This window comes from Corythoichthys intestinalis, chromosome 11 (genome assembly GCF_030265065.1).
Source record: "Corythoichthys intestinalis isolate RoL2023-P3 chromosome 11, ASM3026506v1, whole genome shotgun sequence".
Classification (NCBI taxonomy): domain Eukaryota; kingdom Metazoa; phylum Chordata; class Actinopteri; order Syngnathiformes; family Syngnathidae; genus Corythoichthys; species Corythoichthys intestinalis.
Genome location: NC_080405.1, coordinates 8,132,804 through 8,151,913, shown reverse-complemented (window position 1 = coordinate 8,151,913; position 19,110 = coordinate 8,132,804). Strand labels below are relative to the sequence as shown.

Sequence of the window (19,110 nt, the reverse complement as noted above, 5' to 3'; positions counted from 1 at the left end):
CTTGAACAAGTCAGGAACGTCACTTGGAGCCATTTCAAAGCAGCTGCAGGTCCCAAGAGCAACAGTGCAAACAATTGTTTGTAAGTATAAAGTGCATGGCACTGTTTTATCACTGCCACGATCAGGAAGAAAACACAATCTATAACCTGATGCTGAGAGAAAATTGGTCAGGAAGGTGAAGATTCAACCGAGAATCACCAAAAAGCAGATCTGCCAAGAATTAGAAGCTGCTGGAACACAGGTGTCAGTGTCCACAATCAAGCGTGTTTTGCATCTCCATGGACTGAGAGGCTGCCGTGCAAGAAGGAAGTCCTTGCTCCAAAAGCGGCACCTTAAGGCTCGACTGAAGTTTGCTGCTGATCACATGGACAAAGATAAGACCTTCTGGAGGAAAGTTCTGTGGTCAGACGAAACAAAAATCGAGCAGTTTGGCCACAATGCCCAGCAATATGTTTGGAGGAGAAAAGGTGAGGCCTTTAACCTCAAGTACACCATGCCTACCGTCAAGCACGGTGGTGGTAGTATTATGCTGTGGGGCTGTTTTGCTGCCAATGGAACTGGTGCTTTACAGAGAGTAGATGGGATAATGAAGAAGGAGGATTACCTTCAAATTCTTCAAGATAACCTAACGTCATCAGCCCGAAGATTGGGTCTTGGGCGCAGTTGGGTGTTCCAACAGGACAATGACCCCAAAAACACATCAAAAGTGGTAATGGAATGGCTAAATCAGGCTAGAATTAAGGTTTTCGAATGGCCTTCCCAAAGTCCTGACTTAAACCCCATTGAGAACTTGTGGACAATGCTGAAGAAACAAGTCCATGTCAGAAAGCCATCAAATTTAACTGAACTGCACCAATTCTGTCAAGAGGAGTGGTCAAAGATTCAACCAGAAGCTTGCCAGAAGCTTGTGGATGGCTAGCAAAAGCGCCTAATTGAAGTGAAAATGGCCAAGGGACATGTTACCAAATATTAGCGCTGCTGTATGTATATTTTTGACCCAGCAGATTTGATCACTTTTTTCTGTTCACCCATAATAAAGTCATAAAAGAACCAAACTTCATGAATGTTTTTGTGACAAAGAAGTATCCGTTCCAATCACTCTATCGGAGAAAAATCAGAGTTGTAGAAATAACTGGAAACTCAAGAGAGCCATGACATTATGTTCTTCACAAGTGTATGTAAACTTTTGACCACAACTGTATATTTATACAGGGTTCTGAGTCAATATTCAGATAAAGAACCAGAAAATTCATTGACTGCTTATTTTTATTTAAGACTATGCAGAATAGAAAAAACAAGCAATAAAAATTGACTGTAAACATAAGTTAACAAGCTCAAAAACTCCAAAACTTAGCTTAATAGCGGATTGCAACCAACTATTACGTGCATAGCGCCACCTACTCTACAAGAGCGTGGTGGTTTTTATTGGTCAATATCTTGTTCACCTGCCTAATCTTACTTGTACTCGTGGTGCTGCCTGTAGTGCTCACTTACGATATAGTTACATGGGGCTTCTCGATTGGAGGCAAGAAAGCGAAACTATCAATTCACAATGAGAAAACAAACAACGTGTAACGCAGGCGACTGTTTGAAAAGTAGTGGAGTAAAAAGGACAGATACGTGCTGTAAAATGTAGTGAAGTAAAAGTAAAAAGTACCACTTCATATTTGTACTCCAGTAAAGTACGGATACACAAAAATCTACTTAGGTACAAGCACAAATTACTTTTAGTTCGTTACATTCCACTACTGGTTTGGGGGTGAGTGGTGTATGAGGCGCGTCCCCTCTTCTCATCCCTGAGGACTGGTTGATGGGAGCGCGGGTGGCCCCCAGGGTCCCGGGTGGGTTACGATGGCTCCTTTGCTGAGCTGCGGGAGGAGGGATGGGCTGAGCAGCCCCCCCCCCCCCCCCGACCACCCTCCCTCCCTGGGCCGACTGGGTGGGGGCCGTGGTCCTTGGCGTGTCCGCTCGTCTGTGTGGCAGTCGCGCGTTTGGTGGGGCTCGCGTGCGGCTGGAAGTGATTGGGCGCGCTCGGGTGGGGGGTCCCGATGCCGGCATTGGCGGTGGTGCGGCGTAGGGTCGGTTGCCAACGAGCTTACACTCACAAGGGATTCACATGATTACTGGGTTCTAGATCACAGAGCTGATTTGTGTACACTCTACCCCTCCCAATCACTTAGCTTATAGAGCCACCCCCCTTCTTTCCCTGGTCAACAGGCCCCCCACATGGTGTCAACCGGAAATACATCTAGCTGACGATAGCACCAACATATTAATAGTGTAGGCGTTCAATGTATTTCTTGTTGTTGTGTTTCTTTTCTTTCTTTTCTTGTGTTTCTTTTCTTCTGTTCCCCCATAACCCCTTCCTGTTCGCTGCTTTCTCCTAATAAACGAGGTGTTGAATGATCACAATGGGAGAATGTCATACTCTCAATTTGAAACATTAAAACTATTCAGACCAACCGGACTTCAGTTCTACGTGTCAAACAGCTGAACAGGACAGGTTTAAAATAACAACAACAACAACAACAAACCATTCCACCATGGTAATATTTTTAGGCAATAGTAAATTTTCAGCACATTCGACATTAGCCCGAACCCCTTCCCTTTGCTTCATTCAAATCACCTTTGTGGCATGTGTATATCATGCTATGTTGAGGTGCCACCATTTCATCAAGAACACCCACGTCTCATACTCAAGTCTCTTTTCTATCACCGTTTCACCCTACATTAGAATGCATCAAGTCCTACCACAGAAACTACGGCGAGAACTATGAACACAGTATCCCCGAGAATGGATTTGTATTGGAGTTTGCTCCCCGAGGCGCTCCGTCTGAGGCGATGCCGATAGTCCTGTGGAACAGGACCGACCCTGATACCGGCGTTGTGGGCCGAGGCCGCCTGCTACGAGATAAGAAGGTCTGGGTGGCCGACAGAGTGACGCAAGCTGACCAAGGCAACTACACAGTGAGGGACGTTGAGGGGAAAGCGTTGTCTCGCAGCACCCTTACTGTCCGCGGTGAGAGACAACTCAGAGAATGAATGAGTCGTATCGTCATTGTTTTAAAAGATTAACCAGATAATGTTTTAAAATCTTTTGTCACATTTCTGCATAGGACACACTTTCAACGTGACCCGCTTCACCAAAGAGTCTCTGATCCTCCCCCTCTTCCTACCCGTACCACGTGCCTACCTTATCTTTACCCCTTCTCGACACCCCGATGAATCCTCGTTGGGTCCTTTTGACTCCAAGCCTCCCCGCGGTCCTGTGCAGTTAATGCGCGAGGGCCACATAACCGACCACGACATACGGTACAGGGGCCTGGTCACCGTTAGCAGGAACGGCTCTGTCAATGAAGTGGTCATAGCGAGGTTGAGCTCGAGACACGATGGCGTCTACGAGATCAGAGACATAAATGGCAACCTGGTGTCGTCCACCTTGTTGCAGGTGATAGGTGAGTAACACACGTGGCAAACAGTAACAAAGTACAAATAATTTATTACTAGGGATATCCCGATCACATATTTTTGCACCCGATTTTGAGGATCTGTTGATACCGAGTCTCAGTCCAATATAAAAAGCACCTCCATATGTCAAATATTTCAATACTGCAAACATCACCCTTAGTGATGCTACAGTGTATCACAAAAGTGAGCACACCCCTCGCATTTCTGCTGATATTTAAGTATTTCTTTTCATGGGACAACACTGACAAAATGACACTTTACACAATGAAAATTTGTCTGTGTGCAGCTTATACTGTATAATAGTTAATTTATTTTCCTTTCAAATTAACTCAAAATATAGCCATTAATATCTAAACCCCTGGCAACAAAAGTGAGTACACCCCTTAGAAACTACATCCCTAAATGTCCAAATTGAGTACTGCTTGTCATTTTCCCTCCAAAATGTCATATGACGTGTTAGTGTTACAAGGTCCAAGTGTACATAGGGAGCAGGTGTGTTCAAATTTGTAGTGCAGCTCTCACACTCTCATACTGGTCACTGAAAGTTCCAACATGGCACCACATGGCAAAGAACTCTCTGAGGATATTAAAAGACGTATTGTATCGCTACATGAGGATGGCCAAGGCTACAAGAAGATTGCCAACACCCTGAAACTGAGCTGCAGCACAGTGGCTAAGATCATCCAGCATTTTAAAAGAGCAGGGTCCACTCAGAACAGGCCTCGGGTTGGTTGTCCAAAGAAGCTGAGCGCACGTGCTGAGCGTCACATCCAAATGCTTTCTTTGAAAGATCGTCGCAGGAGTACTGTCAGCATTGCTGCAGAGATTGAAGAGGTGTGGGGAGGGGCAGACCATAAGCCGCACTCAACATCAAATTGGTGTGTAGAGCAGGGCGGTAAACCGAAAATTTACCGTCACCGAAATTCTTAACGATGACCGACGTAATTTTGACCATGTCGGTAAATTCGGTAAATTAGTAAAACAAGAAAATATAGTCTTTTCATCCCGCTTTGATTCTGTGTTGTTCGTCTATGTTCATTCCCCTTTAAGAAAGCAGTGAATGTGCTTACGTAGGGAGTCACGTGATCATCAGGAAGCCAATCAAACAAAAGCCCGGTAAGCTAACGCTAGCAGCTAACGCTACAAGCAAAACGTGATGGAGTGTGGCTTAAGGGAGGTTCACCAAACTTTCAACCGACATTTAGTTGACTCTTGCTGGCATCCAAACGGGCTTTCACCCGCTGTCCTCCTTTGTTCTCACGATTTCCGGAGATGGTGCTTTCAGTGCTTTCTACTGGTAGCCAGGCTAACGCTAGCTAGCGGCTAACGCTACAAATGAACGTTATGGAGTCGGATAGCGGCTCTAACCTTGTCGAAACGGCTGAACTTAATGAGTGGATTGGGCACGGACTGCATCTAGCAATTACTATGTGGCGTTATTTTGTATCTGTCTGTGTGTGATTCCTCTGATAGCTTTTGTGATGGTAAAGCATTCAGCATAAAGTACAATCCAATGGCGAAACTTACAATGACCGAGAAATGGCCCCAGCTATTTTTATTGTACGTGCATTTATTAAAAAAATGCACTGGGGGGAAAAAAACCCTTAAACCATAAAGTAAACACTTGTATTTAATAATTATGTCACAGCAGCCATTAACAATAAGTTGTCTTTTTGAAGTGTATTGTTCAAGCTGCAAGTCATTTGTGTTACAATTACATGTTTGCACAGGCATATTGATTTTGACAATGTACATTGTTCAAGTCATACACGCTGTTATAAATGTTCATACTTGAATTCTTATTGCTTACAATACATTTTTATAAACTTAATGTTTAGACTGCATGTACAATTGTTAAATAGAGTATATCAAATTGAATGCTGGTAAATAAATCAACAAGAAAAAGTTAATCTGTATTTCATGCATTGATTCAGATTTTCAAATTATATAACAGTCCGCTTGGGCGAATTTATCGTCATTTATCGTTATCGAGATAAATCTGCTCAATTTATCGTGATACATGTTTAAGGCCATATCGCCCAGCCCTATGTGCATGGCTGTCACCCCAGGAGGAAGCCCCTTCTGAAGACGGTACACAAGAAAGCCCGCAAACAGTTTGCTGAAGACATGTCAACAAAGCACATGGATTACTGGAACCATGCCCTATGGTCTGATGAGACGAAGATTAATTTGTCTGGTTCTGATGGTCTCAAGCATGTTTGGCGGCGACCACGTGAGGAGTACAAAGATAAGTGTGTCATGCCTACAGTCACGCATGGTGGTGGAGCAAGCATGGTCTGGAGCTGCATGAGTGCTGCAGGTGTTGGAGAGTTACATTCCATTGAGGGAAACATGAACTCCAACATGTACTGTGAAATACTGCAGCAGAGCATGATCCCCTCCCTCCAGAAACTGGGCCGCAGGGCAGTGTTCCAGCATGACAATGACCCCAAACACACCTCCAAGATGACCACTGCTTTACTGAAGAGGCTGAGGGTAAAGGTGATGGACTGGCCGAACATGTCTCCAGACTTGAACCCAATAGAACATCTTTGGGGGATCCTCAAGCGGACGTTGGAGTTGCGCAAAGTCTCAAATATCCGGCAGCTCTGCAACGTCGTCATGGAGGAGTGGAAGAGCATTCTAGTGGCAACCTGTGAAGCTCTGGTCAACTCCATGCCCAGGAGAGTAAAAGCAGTTCTGGATAATAGTGGTGGCCACACAAAATATTGACAGTTCACATATTGTATGTTAATATTGACAACTTTCACTAATCCCCTGGCAACTTTAGTTGCCAGGGGATTAGATATTAATGGCTATATTTTGAGTTTTATTTTGAGGGGAAAATAAATGAACTCTATCGTATAAGCTATACACAGACTTTTTTTCATTGTGTCAAAGTGTCACTTTGTCAGTGTTGTCCCATGAAAAGATATACTTACAGTAAATATCTGCAGAAATGCGAGGAGTGTACTCACTTTTATGATACACTGTATCTTACCTTTAGCTTCCCGCAACAGCTACCATAATGTTTTCCTACCAGTAGTGTTTACTTACACTTCCCCTGTTTCCGGCTTTTTTTGCGATGTTGCGTAGAGGAAAACCTAACATTTTTGTCTCTTTGAGCAACATTCTTGTATATTTTGATAATTTTGTTGCTTTGTAGCCCTAACATTTTTGAAATAGAAATGAATACATCTTAAAAACCCGATCTCATCTTTCTAACGCCCGATCACATGATTCACCTTTTACAACCCCTCACCCCCTTAGTTACGGTTGCCTTGCCAACAAGCTTTGTGACTCCAACAGCACAGTCATTGCAGGCAGACTTATACTGGAGTGTTTTAAAGGTGCACAATTTAAAATTGATGGCCAAAAATGGTACTGCAACTAGATCAATATATTGACTAGCACAAAATGTCCACCCCGTTCGGGTTGCCAGAATACCGTTTCACATTCGAGCGCCTGTAGGGAAAAAACTGGCAAGCGATGAGTCCTCTGCAGAAGGTACCGTAATTTTTGCATTATAAGGCGCACATGACTATAAGCCGCCATTTGACACGAAAACGACATTTGTTCATAGATAAACTGCACTGGAGTATAAGCCACAGCTGTCCTCACTGTAATATGGAATATTTACACCAAAAGATTTTAACCGGTAACACTTTATTTGACAGCGGCATCATACGGCTGTCGTAAGACCAAATGAACCACCATGAAGCTTTGAATCAATTGGCTGCAAAGCTTAATTGCTTCAAGAAGCTTCATTTGGCCATCACTGCTCCCTCTGGTGCCACCTGCTGTCAACACTGTTGTCCAACATGCCTCCGAGCATGCATCACAGCCATATAGATGTAAATAACAATCAAAATTCATGTTCTGTGCTAATTATTTCTTCAGTTACTGTTCCAGTTGTTTCATTAATTAATAGTTATGGTATTTGGTGACACTTTATTTGACAGTGGCGCCATAAGACTGTCATTAGACAATCATAATTATGACATGAGACTGTCATGAGCATTAATGAATGCTTATAACAGATGTCATTTAGTGTTATCCGGCAAATTATCTCACTTTTGAATGGATGTAAAGATCCAAGCTGGACATAAATGGAGTTGCCTTATGACACCTAATGACATCTGTCTTAAGCATTCGGTAATGCCCATGATAGCGCCATGTCAAAATTATGACGGTCTTATGACACAGCTGACAAATAAAGTGTTACCTAATAATCCAAATAAATAAACAAATAAGCCACACTGGACTATAAGCCACATGACTCAAAATGAAGGAAAAAAGTAGTTGCGTATACTCCAAAAATTACGGTGTATCGTAGCTTTCATGCAAGATGTTTTCAATGTAATAATGCCAACATTTCGTCATGATGACTAAAAGAGCCGTGATACGGGGTCCAAGTTAGTTTATGTCACCATGACCAAAGCGAGAGAGGGCTACTTTTCTCAGCGTTTCACAGCATCCATTTAATTGTGCCATTCATTTTAATTTCAATTACCGACTAAATGTATACACTCGTAAAGACTCTAGCTTTGCCCCCATCAATGGATTGACATGGTAAATACCATGGCACCGGTCAAAGGATCAACATGCTAAATAACGTAGCACAACCAAGCCAAATGAATGCATATCCTTGTTTTTCTTCTGTTGTTGTTTTGACTCGTTTGAGATCCGTAATGATGTTTTTTTCATAATTCACACTGTTTGTCAAAGTTGCCGCAGCCTTAGTTTACTGAGCTGTGGCAACCCAGACGAAGACTGGAAACTGGTCTCCTGATCTGCTGATGATGAACACAATTTACGACGCGTAAATCGTATTTTAAAATGGGAACATTTCCACTGAACTATTGAGATCCGTTTTAGTAGTATTTACAAAAAAACATGTTTCTTAAATGTCTATTGAAATATTATGGCCATTTCATGAATAATTGAAGTTTAAATCCTATATTGTGCAACTTTAAGTGATTCATTATGGGGACAATACCAGTGCAACATCCTCTAGATTTTAGCAAAAAGATTTACAATTTGTAGCCAAGGGTTATATTGAAAATATTCAAACTTGTAGCAAGCTATCGAGGCAAAAGCATACAGTTTCAACACTTACAGCAAAGCAATGGTTTGGGATACTAAGGTGTCCGTTTACAAAATGTTACATGTAAAATAAAAACGAAATTAAATCAAATCCTTCAAAAGAGAATCGCTTTAATGTTTAGTGCACTCATTGGAAGGACAGTGAACGAAGACATGACGTTAACTAACTTTAACTAATGAAACGGCTATACTTAGATGTTATAGCAATAACATCCTAGTAAGATATAATATTCAGTAACAGTAACTACAACTATATCCAGTTTTATGAACGTTCTTGCGTCTACATGCAAGTTAGGCAAGACTGCTCGCTAGTTAGCCTCTCGCATTAGCTTAACGCATTATGCTTGTTTATACATTTAGCTAAAAGTGACGTTGTTTAATCCATTGGAATCCTATTGTTTTTTCGGCTTTGGGAAGGGAAAGAACCGCATTCATACTGATATACAGTTGTACCTCTACTTACGAAATTAATTGGTTCTGGAATTAAGTTTTGTAACTTTCTGTAATTCTGTAAGTAGAGAGAGGCTTTTCAGGTAAATGCTCCAGTCCATTCCAAGACCCCCAAAATTCAGACATAAATCTTTTATAATGCATAAAAATGCATCAAAACATGTAACAAATGTGTTACAATTATATTATTGCACAATAAACATAAAACCGGAGTTGTGCATAATGTAAAAAAAAAATACTCAACAATAAAAGTCAATGCACTCATCTAAAGCTGTCGGAACACAAGGGGCGAATGAAGAAAACGCTGGGATATCTACGTTCACGTTCACAAAACTCTGGTAGCTGCAAGTATCAGCCATACTGTATTTTTGCGTTTCGTATCCTGAAATTTCATTCGTAGCAAGAGGCAACATTTTTCCTGTTGAGGTTTGTCTTAAGCTGAAAATTGTGCTTGTGGAGACGTTCGTAAGTGGTGGTACCACTGTACACCTATGGTGCCTTGTGTCCGATTTAGATATTCGCATCGCTTCACCATTTTTGACGTCCACAGAACGTTGATCCTTTTTGTTTTGTTCCGTAAAGTTTTATGGCATTTGGTGTTCTCAAAACCACCAAATCAATCAGTTAGATTATGGGGCGTGTTATGTACTTCCTCAGTCTAAGTATATTTAAGAGACTTGAGTGGAACAGCACTTCTTTATCCAGTGTGCTTCTCATCACATGTGCACACGACTCATCACTTAGGTTTCTTTTTACCGTAATACCACAACAACAGGGAGCGCACAACTATGGCAAGAGCAGTGTGACATAAATATGTTACAGGGCATCTGAGAGTTTGTCGGATCAATCCCCTTAACAATGGTCTCTAGGACATACATATGTTGGTCAATGGCTGTTTAGGAGGTTTGAGAAAGGTCAGTTCCTATTGTCTTCTGCTAACCACCTCGTCTCTGTAATTTCACCAGAAAGAGGAGGCAAATGGCGAGCTCTTCTGAAGTCCATCACTGTCCCATCTGGCATGTTTGTGTCACTGGCTGGTTTTATCCTGTTCATGAAGCGCTACCCCAACTGCAGTCTGTCGCAGATCATCGCATGCCTCAGGACAAACCGTACACCGCAAGCCCAGCCTCAGAGGGTCAACATCCAGGTGGGCATTTTGAGATAATCAAGGTGAACTAAATAAGGATCAGTGTGGTTTTTAGCAGCCCTTTTACTTTTCGTCTTAGTCTTTTGGACAATAATACTTATTAGTCTTCGTCATCACAGCACAGCACATCACATGACTGACACGACCAAACACTGCTAGATGCGTTCTAAATACACATACATAAGAAAATATCACACAATGTGAATTCATGATGGAAACTATGGCGAATTTTCATCTCATTAGCGTGTCCTCAGACAACAACTGGCCTCCGTCCCGCGTTTTGGGGATTTACTATCCCCAGATATGTTTACAGCGCGTCATCAAAATTGTTCATTGACAAAATATTTTCGTTATCGTCATCATTGACGAAACTAACACTGGATTGGACGTCTATAGCGCCGTCAGTGGCACTAAAATCATAGCATTCACTATCAGTCTTTTGTGGGCATTTACAGGTCCTGTTCATTTTAAGGCATTTACAGGTTACTTCCTGTTAAATTTTGAATCACTTACTATTCATTTAGGCACATTCTTGAGTCATTTCCTTTTCAGTAAGGGTGTAACGGTACATAAAATAGTATTGAACCGTTTCGGTACGTGGTGCTCGGTTCGGAACGGACGCGTACCGAACGAGTTTCTGACTTAATATAACCCTTACTTTTCGAGGCTGTGAGTCAATCGGGTTACAGTTTCTTTGTGTAAATTATATTTACTCCGTCTTCTCTACTATAATGAGGACCAACACGGTAGGACAGTATAACCCAGAAACGTCAACGGCGCGACAACGTGGCCGCCGCGAGAACGCAGTGATACACGGGCGTTAGAGACAATCAGCCAATGCACACCAGTCGCAGTGCGGCCGCGTGTTAGATGCGTCCCAGAAGCGGCTCAACGCGACGCACGCGAAAAGAACGGCAGAGTTTATTATTTGACGCGAGACGCGGCCCTCCTGCGTCAATACTACTACCAGTAGCTAGGATCGGGCCGGAAGTCACTCATGTAAAAATACGGTGGATCCGGTCGATTTTCAAACTAATATGCAATCGTAACCTACTTTTTGAGTCCATCAGATCTCTTAGTGGTAGATCGGGGCACAGTTGACTTGTCTTTGTTGATTTACTGCAGTCTTCTCTGCTATAATAATAACCAACACGGCCCCGTGTTCAATATAAAACCATCCTACCACAACAAAACAAGTAGGAACTAATATTCACATAGGAACTAAAGGTATACAAGATAAAATATACAATATAAATGAATACAACATCACATTTGTAAAATATAAACACATAATACAATAAATAATAGCCCATTTAAATCAAATAAATTGAAATGAGCTAAAACACCTGTAATTAAATAATGAAAATAATACACACATTCTGCTTACACAATTAAATTTATGAATTTATGTGTGGCGCTTTAACTTGAGAAAATCCACCAATAAAGCTTTTGAAAACCGTTCATAAGAAAAAAAAAGATTAATTGAGGCATTTCATTGGTAAAATACATGTTAAAATCTTTGTCATTGGGATTGCTTTTCTCTTTAGCACAGGACTCCTTTTTTCTTCTTTCTTTCAGAAAGAAAGCTGACCAATACGCAGGGTCTGAAAGGCAAATTGTTGTTGGATTATCTTTAAATACCCACTACTTTTTGAGCAGAATTCTATCTTTGTATAGGCTAATGTTCCTATTGTTGAAAGCACAAAAGTGTGTAATAAAGAACTAGCACATTTATATTTTGCATTTTGTTTTCTTACTGTACCGAAAATGAACTGAACCGTGCCCTCAAAATCGAGGTACCTACCGAACCGAGATTTTTGTGTACCGTTACACCCCTACTTTTCAGTGAACCAAAATCAACAGGATGTGACCTGTAAACACTTCAACAGGAAAATAGACCGAAAATAGACAGGAAATAGCGTGAAATGCCCCCCAAATTAACTCCTGGCATTGGCTGCCACTGATGGCCATAGATGTCCAATCCATTTGAAATGGGAGGGATGGCAGCAAATGAACATTGCTGTCACCCTCCCAAATACGTGTCTACTAGTCATAAACCCATTCAAATTTACAACAGAAGGATGAAAAGAGCTTATTTTTTTCTGTTTATTAGTCCATCTGTAAAAAAATAATCCATGTATCGATAATTGTTGTTTCGCCATATCCTGGGATAATCGTACTCGTGAGCCTCGTTTCGCAAATTGTATCGTATCGTGAGGTACCCAGAGGTTCCCATCCCTAGCGAAAGGTCTGCAAAAAGACATTTTCGTTTGGGACAATGGGGGGTCAAAGCCGTCGAGTTGCACATGATAGGAGAAATACACCACCAGTCTTTGGCAGCAACTCTGTGTTTCCAGTGAAATAAACTTGTTTTGGCATTTAATGATATTATGTCTATGTCTTTAAAAGCATTAAATTTGACTTTTAAAAGGGCACAAGAACCCTGGATAATACACACTCAGCCAGAAAACTACATTATATTCAATTAATTATACCCACCTGGATGCCACAAACTTTGAGTAAAAAGATCCGAGAGTTTAAGAGGACGCTCGCTGTTAGCACTAGCTTAATGCTAACGCTACAAGTTACATTCAGTGTACGATGATCACTCAGCACAGACCTATAAAGGTTAAAGCAACATTGCATATTCTCTCTGGCCAAGAAAACAAATTTTACTGTGTGTGCAAGCCTGGTTAGAGACAGGCGACGACACACTGGTGAGTCGGGAAAGGGTCGGGGGCACAGCTTGTCACGAGTGAAACAACAAGACACTGCTACGATCGAGGCTAACTACACGTAAAATGTCAAACATTGTGAACACATGACGGAAACTATTGCGCATTTTTGTCTCGTTCTCGTCTCATCAGATGAAAACTGGCATTCGTCTTATTATGCTTTAGTCTCCCAAAACACATTTTTAGCTTGTCATCGTCTCGTGATCGTCATGAAAAAAAGTGTTTGTTGGCTAAATATTTTCGTTGTCTTCATCGATGACGGAAACAACACTGATGAGGATACGGCCAAAGTAAAAGTAACTTCCTATTGTACTATTTTGAAAGAGGGAGTTATCGTTCACTTAACATATTTTACCCGATTGCAACATGATTATTGTTTGTGTTGCATGTAGAACTACAGCCAGCCGAGCCCTCAGCCTGCAGGTTACTATAATCACGGTCAACAGCTTGGGACACCGAGAAAATGGACGCCGAGAGCCAGTCCAGTTCATACTGTAAGCAAGCTTTATCGCTTTACATATACGATACAACAAAATACACACATTTTTCTTGTCGTGCCTGCTTGTTTTTCCAGGGTTACACTCCTGTCATGGTAGGAACTCCTCCCCGGCTTTCTCCCGCTCACGCGAGGTTGGAAAATCATGATGGACAAAGATCGACTTCTTTGAGCTCCCCCTGTCACAACTCTACTACTGAGGTAAGTAGAGGAGTTCCAAAAAATCGATTATTCGACACGTGACGATTCGATTACGATTCATAAAGGTTCAAAAACCAGGATTTTCACTCAAAACTTTATGACAGCCGCTCGTAGCGGAATGAAATTCAAGACACGTCTGCCACCCGGACACCATTAACGGATGCACGCACAACGTTATGATGGATGCTCCCAGTTACTGGGAGAGAGATTTACTCCTTTTTAAAAGACTGGCAAATAAATTTGTGCATGAAACAGGCAGAGACAGAAGCGCGACCCTGCGCCAATTATTTTTTAGAGCGAGAGGGGAAGAGAGATAGTTCATTGCTCCTTGTCTTTCAGATGTCCAGCAGTAGTTTTTAGGCATTTCAGTTGAAAAATGTCCTGAGTGTGTTGCTAAGACCTGTGTGCATCTAAAAGAGGTGAGTACACAAACCGTCTTGTACTGTTTAGCCTTTATGGTTGTTTTTTTTTTTAGATGTTAATAGTTAGCGCCGAGCACTAAGCTAATTAGCTAATTTTCTAACGTGTATTTCATATGCAGAACGTGTAAAACCATGATTAAGTACAGCGGTAACACTACAAACATGCGAAATAGTATGCGCGCTGTAATGAGTGTGTGTGTGTGGCGGTGTTGTTTTTTTATGTGCTCGGCAATAAACGCCACAAGTTAAAAGTGATCAAGAGCAGTTGTGATTCCCACCTGTCACTCCAAGAGTTACACAAGGGAGGTAACACTGTGAAAGCAAAGTATATTGGTTAAAAGAAGTCTTATTTTTAAAGACACTTTGTTTGTGTCCAGAAAATGTGGAATTCATTCCACCAGTGTAAATGTTATTGTATTATTGAGAGAAATAAGTACTCCCTTTAAAATGGTTAATGATTTTGCACTTTCTTGTCAAATATAAATAAAAGAAATAAAAGAGCAGCTTAAGGGCAGCTTTTTGTTGTATGGGCATATTTCCATCGTTCCTGTTGAATCATAAGGATATTTTAAATAAATAATGAACAGAAATTTGTTTGGCTACTTTATTTATCAGTAATGTATGATGCATCGATAATCGTGATAATCGCGATAACCGTGATCATCGTCAATACCGGGATCATCGTTCAAAAAATCGAATCGTAGCACCCTGAATCGTAATCATATCGAATCGTGGCGTGCCTAAGATGGCACACCCCTAGATGTAAGCTAGATATTTGCAGGAAAAAGCCATGTCTTTTATACAGTTGTGGTCAAAAGTTTACATACACTTGTGAAGAACATAATGTCATGGCTCTCTTGAGTTTCCAGTTATTTCTACAACTCTGATTTTTCTCTGATAGAGTGATTGGAACAGATACTTCTTTGTCACAAAAAACATTCATGAAGTTTGGTTCTTTTATGACTTTATTATGGGTGACCAGGAAAAAGTGATCAAATCTGCTGGGTCAAAAATATACATACAGCAGCGCTAATATTTGGTAACATGTCCCTTGGCCATTTTCACTTCAATTAGGCGCTTTTGCTAGCCATCCACAAGCTTCTGGCAAGCTTCTGGTTGAATCTTTGACCACTCCTCTTGACAGAATTGGTGCCGTTCAGTTAAATTTGATGGCTTTCTGACATGGACTTGTTTCTTCAGCATTGTCCACAAGTTGTCAATGGGGTTTAAGTCAGGACTTTGGGAAGGCCATTCGAAAACCTTAATTCTAGCCTGATTTAGCCATTCCATTACCACTTTTGATGTGTGTTTGGGGTCATTGTCCTGTTGGAACACCCAACTGCGCCCAAGACCCAATCTTCGGGCTGATGACGTTAGGCTATGTTGAAGAATTTGAAGGTAATTCTCCTTCTTCATTATCCCATTTACTCTCTGTAAAGCACCAGTTCCATTGGCAGCAAAACAGCCCCACAGCATAATACTACCACCACCGTGCTTAAAGGTAGGCATGGTGTACTTGGGGTTAAAGGCCTCACCTTTTCTCCTCCAAACATATTGGTGGGCATTGTGGCCAAACAGCTCGATTTTTCTTTCGTCTGACCACAGAACTTTCCTCCAGGTCTTATCTTTGTCCATGTGATCAGCAGCAAACTTCAGTCGAGCCTTAAGGTGCCGCTTTTGGAGCAAGGGCTTCCTTCTTGCACGGCAGCCTCTCAGTCCATGGAGAAACACGCTTGACTATGGACACTGACACCTGTGTTCCAGCAGCTTCTAATTCTTGGCAGATCTGCTTTTTGGTGATTCTCGGTTGAATCTTCACCCTCCTGACCAATTTTCTCTCAGCAGCTTGCGTTTTCTTCCTGATCGTGGCAGTGACAAAACAGTGCCATGCACTTTATACTTACAAACAATTGTTTGCACTGTTGCTCTTGGGACCTGCAGCTGCTTTGAAATGGCTCCAAGTGACTTTCCTGACTTGTTCAAGTCAATGATTGTTCAAGTCAATAATCACTCACAAGAAATTGCTAATTCGTGTTGCTGTATGTATATTTTTGAACCAGCAGATTTGATCACTTTTTCTGTTAACCCATAATAAAGTCATAAAAGAACCAAACTTCATGAATGTTTTTTGTTACAAAGAAGTATCTGTTCCAATCACTCTATCGGAGAAAAATCAGAGTTGTAGAAATAACTGGAAACTCAAGAGAGCCATGACATTATGTTCTTCACAAGTGTATGTAAACTTTTGACCACAACTGTACATAAATCAACTATTTGCAGGAAACATCTAATGAGGGCGAGAGGAGGATTTTGTTTCCGGTGGCAGGAGCATCAGATTGTCTGCAGTCCTCCGAAGGTTGCGTTCAATTCCAGATCCAGAAGGAACCAGCTCAAAAAAGGAGCAACACCGATGAATATTTTACCGCACTGCCGCTAGACACAGATACGTCGGAAACCTGCAGCACCTACACTTCCGAGAAGCTGAACTTCTTATAGTGCATGGAGGGGTGGCAGCGAAGCATGTGGACAAAATTCAAGACAAGAAAAAAAAATCACCTGTGCCTTTTGCAACGAAACCTATGTTGTACTTCCAGTGGTTTGACCTCCATATTGCATGCCATTATTGTCAGTGTAATGGTATTTTTGCAGCATGAGCTGAATATTGTCCTTCCTGCTTCATCCATTTTTTCCACCCAGAGATTCTGAAGTCTCCGCTGTCCTCTGATGCTATCTACCTCCAGACCCTCAGGACCACCGTGATATGCACTGTATACTGTAAATTTGCTGAATCTGTCCGAGTGTTTGCGTGTGCGCTCAGTGAGCTCGCCACATATATAGGGCTATAAGTAGAAATTAGGCAATTTGATATATGTGTTTGCAAAAGGGAACAATGACTTACTGTACTAATTTAGTAATGGCATTTATTCTTGTCATCGTGTTAACCTCTTCTAACTGCAAAGAATAATCCTATTAAATGGCTGTGATGTAATATTGTGATTTTATCATAATTATTGAGGCACTGTACAACTGTTTTAACGTTATGTAAAAAAAACTTTTTCAAAAAATCAATATTACACCAAAACAACCTGTAAACCTTGTCAAAAGCAAACTATTGACCTCCAAATCCCTTCAAATAACAAAAATGGCTGAACTTGTAATATTTTTGCAGTATTATATCATGTATGATTCCTTTTAAAATAAATATATAGCTATTAGATCCTACAGAACTGCTCAGTCTTTGAACAATTTGATCTCCTTTCATTGTCATCACTCACTGAAATAGTGGCATGAAACCCAATAACTGTCCCTTAGATGTAATTCCAGCTAGGCTGAAGGAAGTCTTTAGTTGCCTCGGATCAAGTCTGGTTCTGTCCCAGCTGCCTTCAAACAGGCTGTAGTCAGACCCCTTCTGAAATAACCCAATCTCGACTCCTCTGTGCTGTCCAATTTTAGACCCGTCTCCCACTTGTGTTTCCTTTTCAAAGTTTTAGTAAAAGTTGTTTTTATTCAATTGCAAACATTTTTAGAGACAAACGCCACCCTTGACAACTTTCAATCAGGCTTCAGGTCCAGACACAGCACTGAGTCAGCACTGTTAAAAGTGCACAACGACATTGCCCTTTCTGTGGATATTGGAAACCCAGCTATCCTTGTTTTACTACACCTCACAGCAGAATTTGATACAGTCAACCATACAGTCATTGTATCTTCTTTAGAACACTTCATAGTAGGGCTGTGACAAAATATCGAAATGGTGATATATATATAGATGCCGATCGATCGGGTCCGATCACGTCATTTTCAAAGTATCGGAATCGGCAAAAAAATATCGGCCATGCCTTTTTTTTTATATATATTTTTTTAATTAAATCGTTTTCTAATTGTATTTAACGTTACAGACGTAATATGTTACACTCATCCAGAGTCTTTAGTTTAGGCTTAAGGTAGGGTTATCAGATTTATCCCAATAACGGTGGTAATAAATTTTTTTTAAAATGTATCACGTTAAAATATTTAACGCAATTAATGCATGCGCTGCACAACCCACTCACGCATTGTCGCGCTCAATCTGTAATGCCGCCGATTTACCTATATAGAGAAATAAAAGGCAGCATAAAATGAGTAGAGTGAATTTTGGCAGCCTTTGGAGCCTTTTATGAATTGGCTAAAGCCTTACAATCCCTCTCCCTACAATTAGAAATATCATGGGAGGCAATGTGGGGAAGCAAGGTAGCAATTGATCTTTTTCTTAACACCTTATGTTATTTCTCAACGCAGAGAAGATATATCAATTGGTAGCACTACGCACAGTCATGTTTCCACTTCCCATCATGCATTTGGGCATGGCCACAGTATCATTTACTGCTAGCTCAACAAATACACTAGTTGGCTATAGACCCTACTCACATGACGTCACAACCACGCCTCCGCGCCATATTGTCCGTCAGTTCGTCGGGTTTAAGCATTACCGCTACGTAAATTTCTCCTATTATGGCGTGTTTTTCTGCTCGTTAACATTAATAATCAAAATGGTGAAGGCGTGTGTGGCGGTTGGTTGCAGTAACAGAGAAGATAGACGGATAGACTTGAAGTTCTACCGTATTCCGAGAGACCGGGAGAGGAGAGCGAGATGGACTGCTGCAATTCGACGAGAAAACTGGGCACCAAACAATCACCACATTATGTAGTAGTCATTTTATATCTGGTAAGATGCATTTAATATATATTTAGAGGGTTTTGGGCTGACAAGCACAATTAAGATCATTGCGAGGCTAATCGCCGAGAACATACAGTTTCAAATTCAAGATGTTTATTTCTTCCGCCATCATTATTTTTTGAATAATATTTAGCTGGTACCAAGTGAAAGAAGCTGGGCTCGTCTCCGGATCATCAGTTAAACAGGTGTGTCCAAACTTTTTGCAAAGGGGGCCAGATTTGGTGTGGTAAAAATGTGGGGGGTACCTTGGCCGATTTACGTAGAACAATATATTTAAACACATTTTAGCAAGCCCTTCGGTGTGTCACATTTGCTTTATCATAATTTCAATAGTCTCGTCTGGCGTTCTCTTTCGACACTTGGGCTCT

At 41.2% G+C, this 19,110-nt stretch overlaps 1 protein-coding gene across 2 annotated transcripts in view; it reads left to right on the top strand.

The window, feature by feature from the left end:
* Nucleotides 1-17,253, top strand: part of LOC130924457 (uncharacterized) — a 37,146-nt gene extending 19,893 nt beyond the window's left edge. For both annotated transcript variants that reach the window (XM_057851055.1, XM_057851056.1), the window contains exons 6-11: nt 2,735-3,019; nt 3,117-3,455; nt 9,990-10,171; nt 13,299-13,400; nt 13,481-13,603; nt 16,306-17,253. In XM_057851055.1, coding sequence (XP_057707038.1) covers nt 2,735-3,019; nt 3,117-3,455; nt 9,990-10,171; nt 13,299-13,400; nt 13,481-13,603; nt 16,306-16,521 — 1,247 coding nt within the window. In that variant the 3' untranslated portion in view covers nt 16,522-17,253. The remainder of the gene's footprint in view (nt 1-2,734; nt 3,020-3,116; nt 3,456-9,989; nt 10,172-13,298; nt 13,401-13,480; nt 13,604-16,305) is intronic.
* Nucleotides 17,254-19,110: the final 1,857 nt, after the last annotated feature.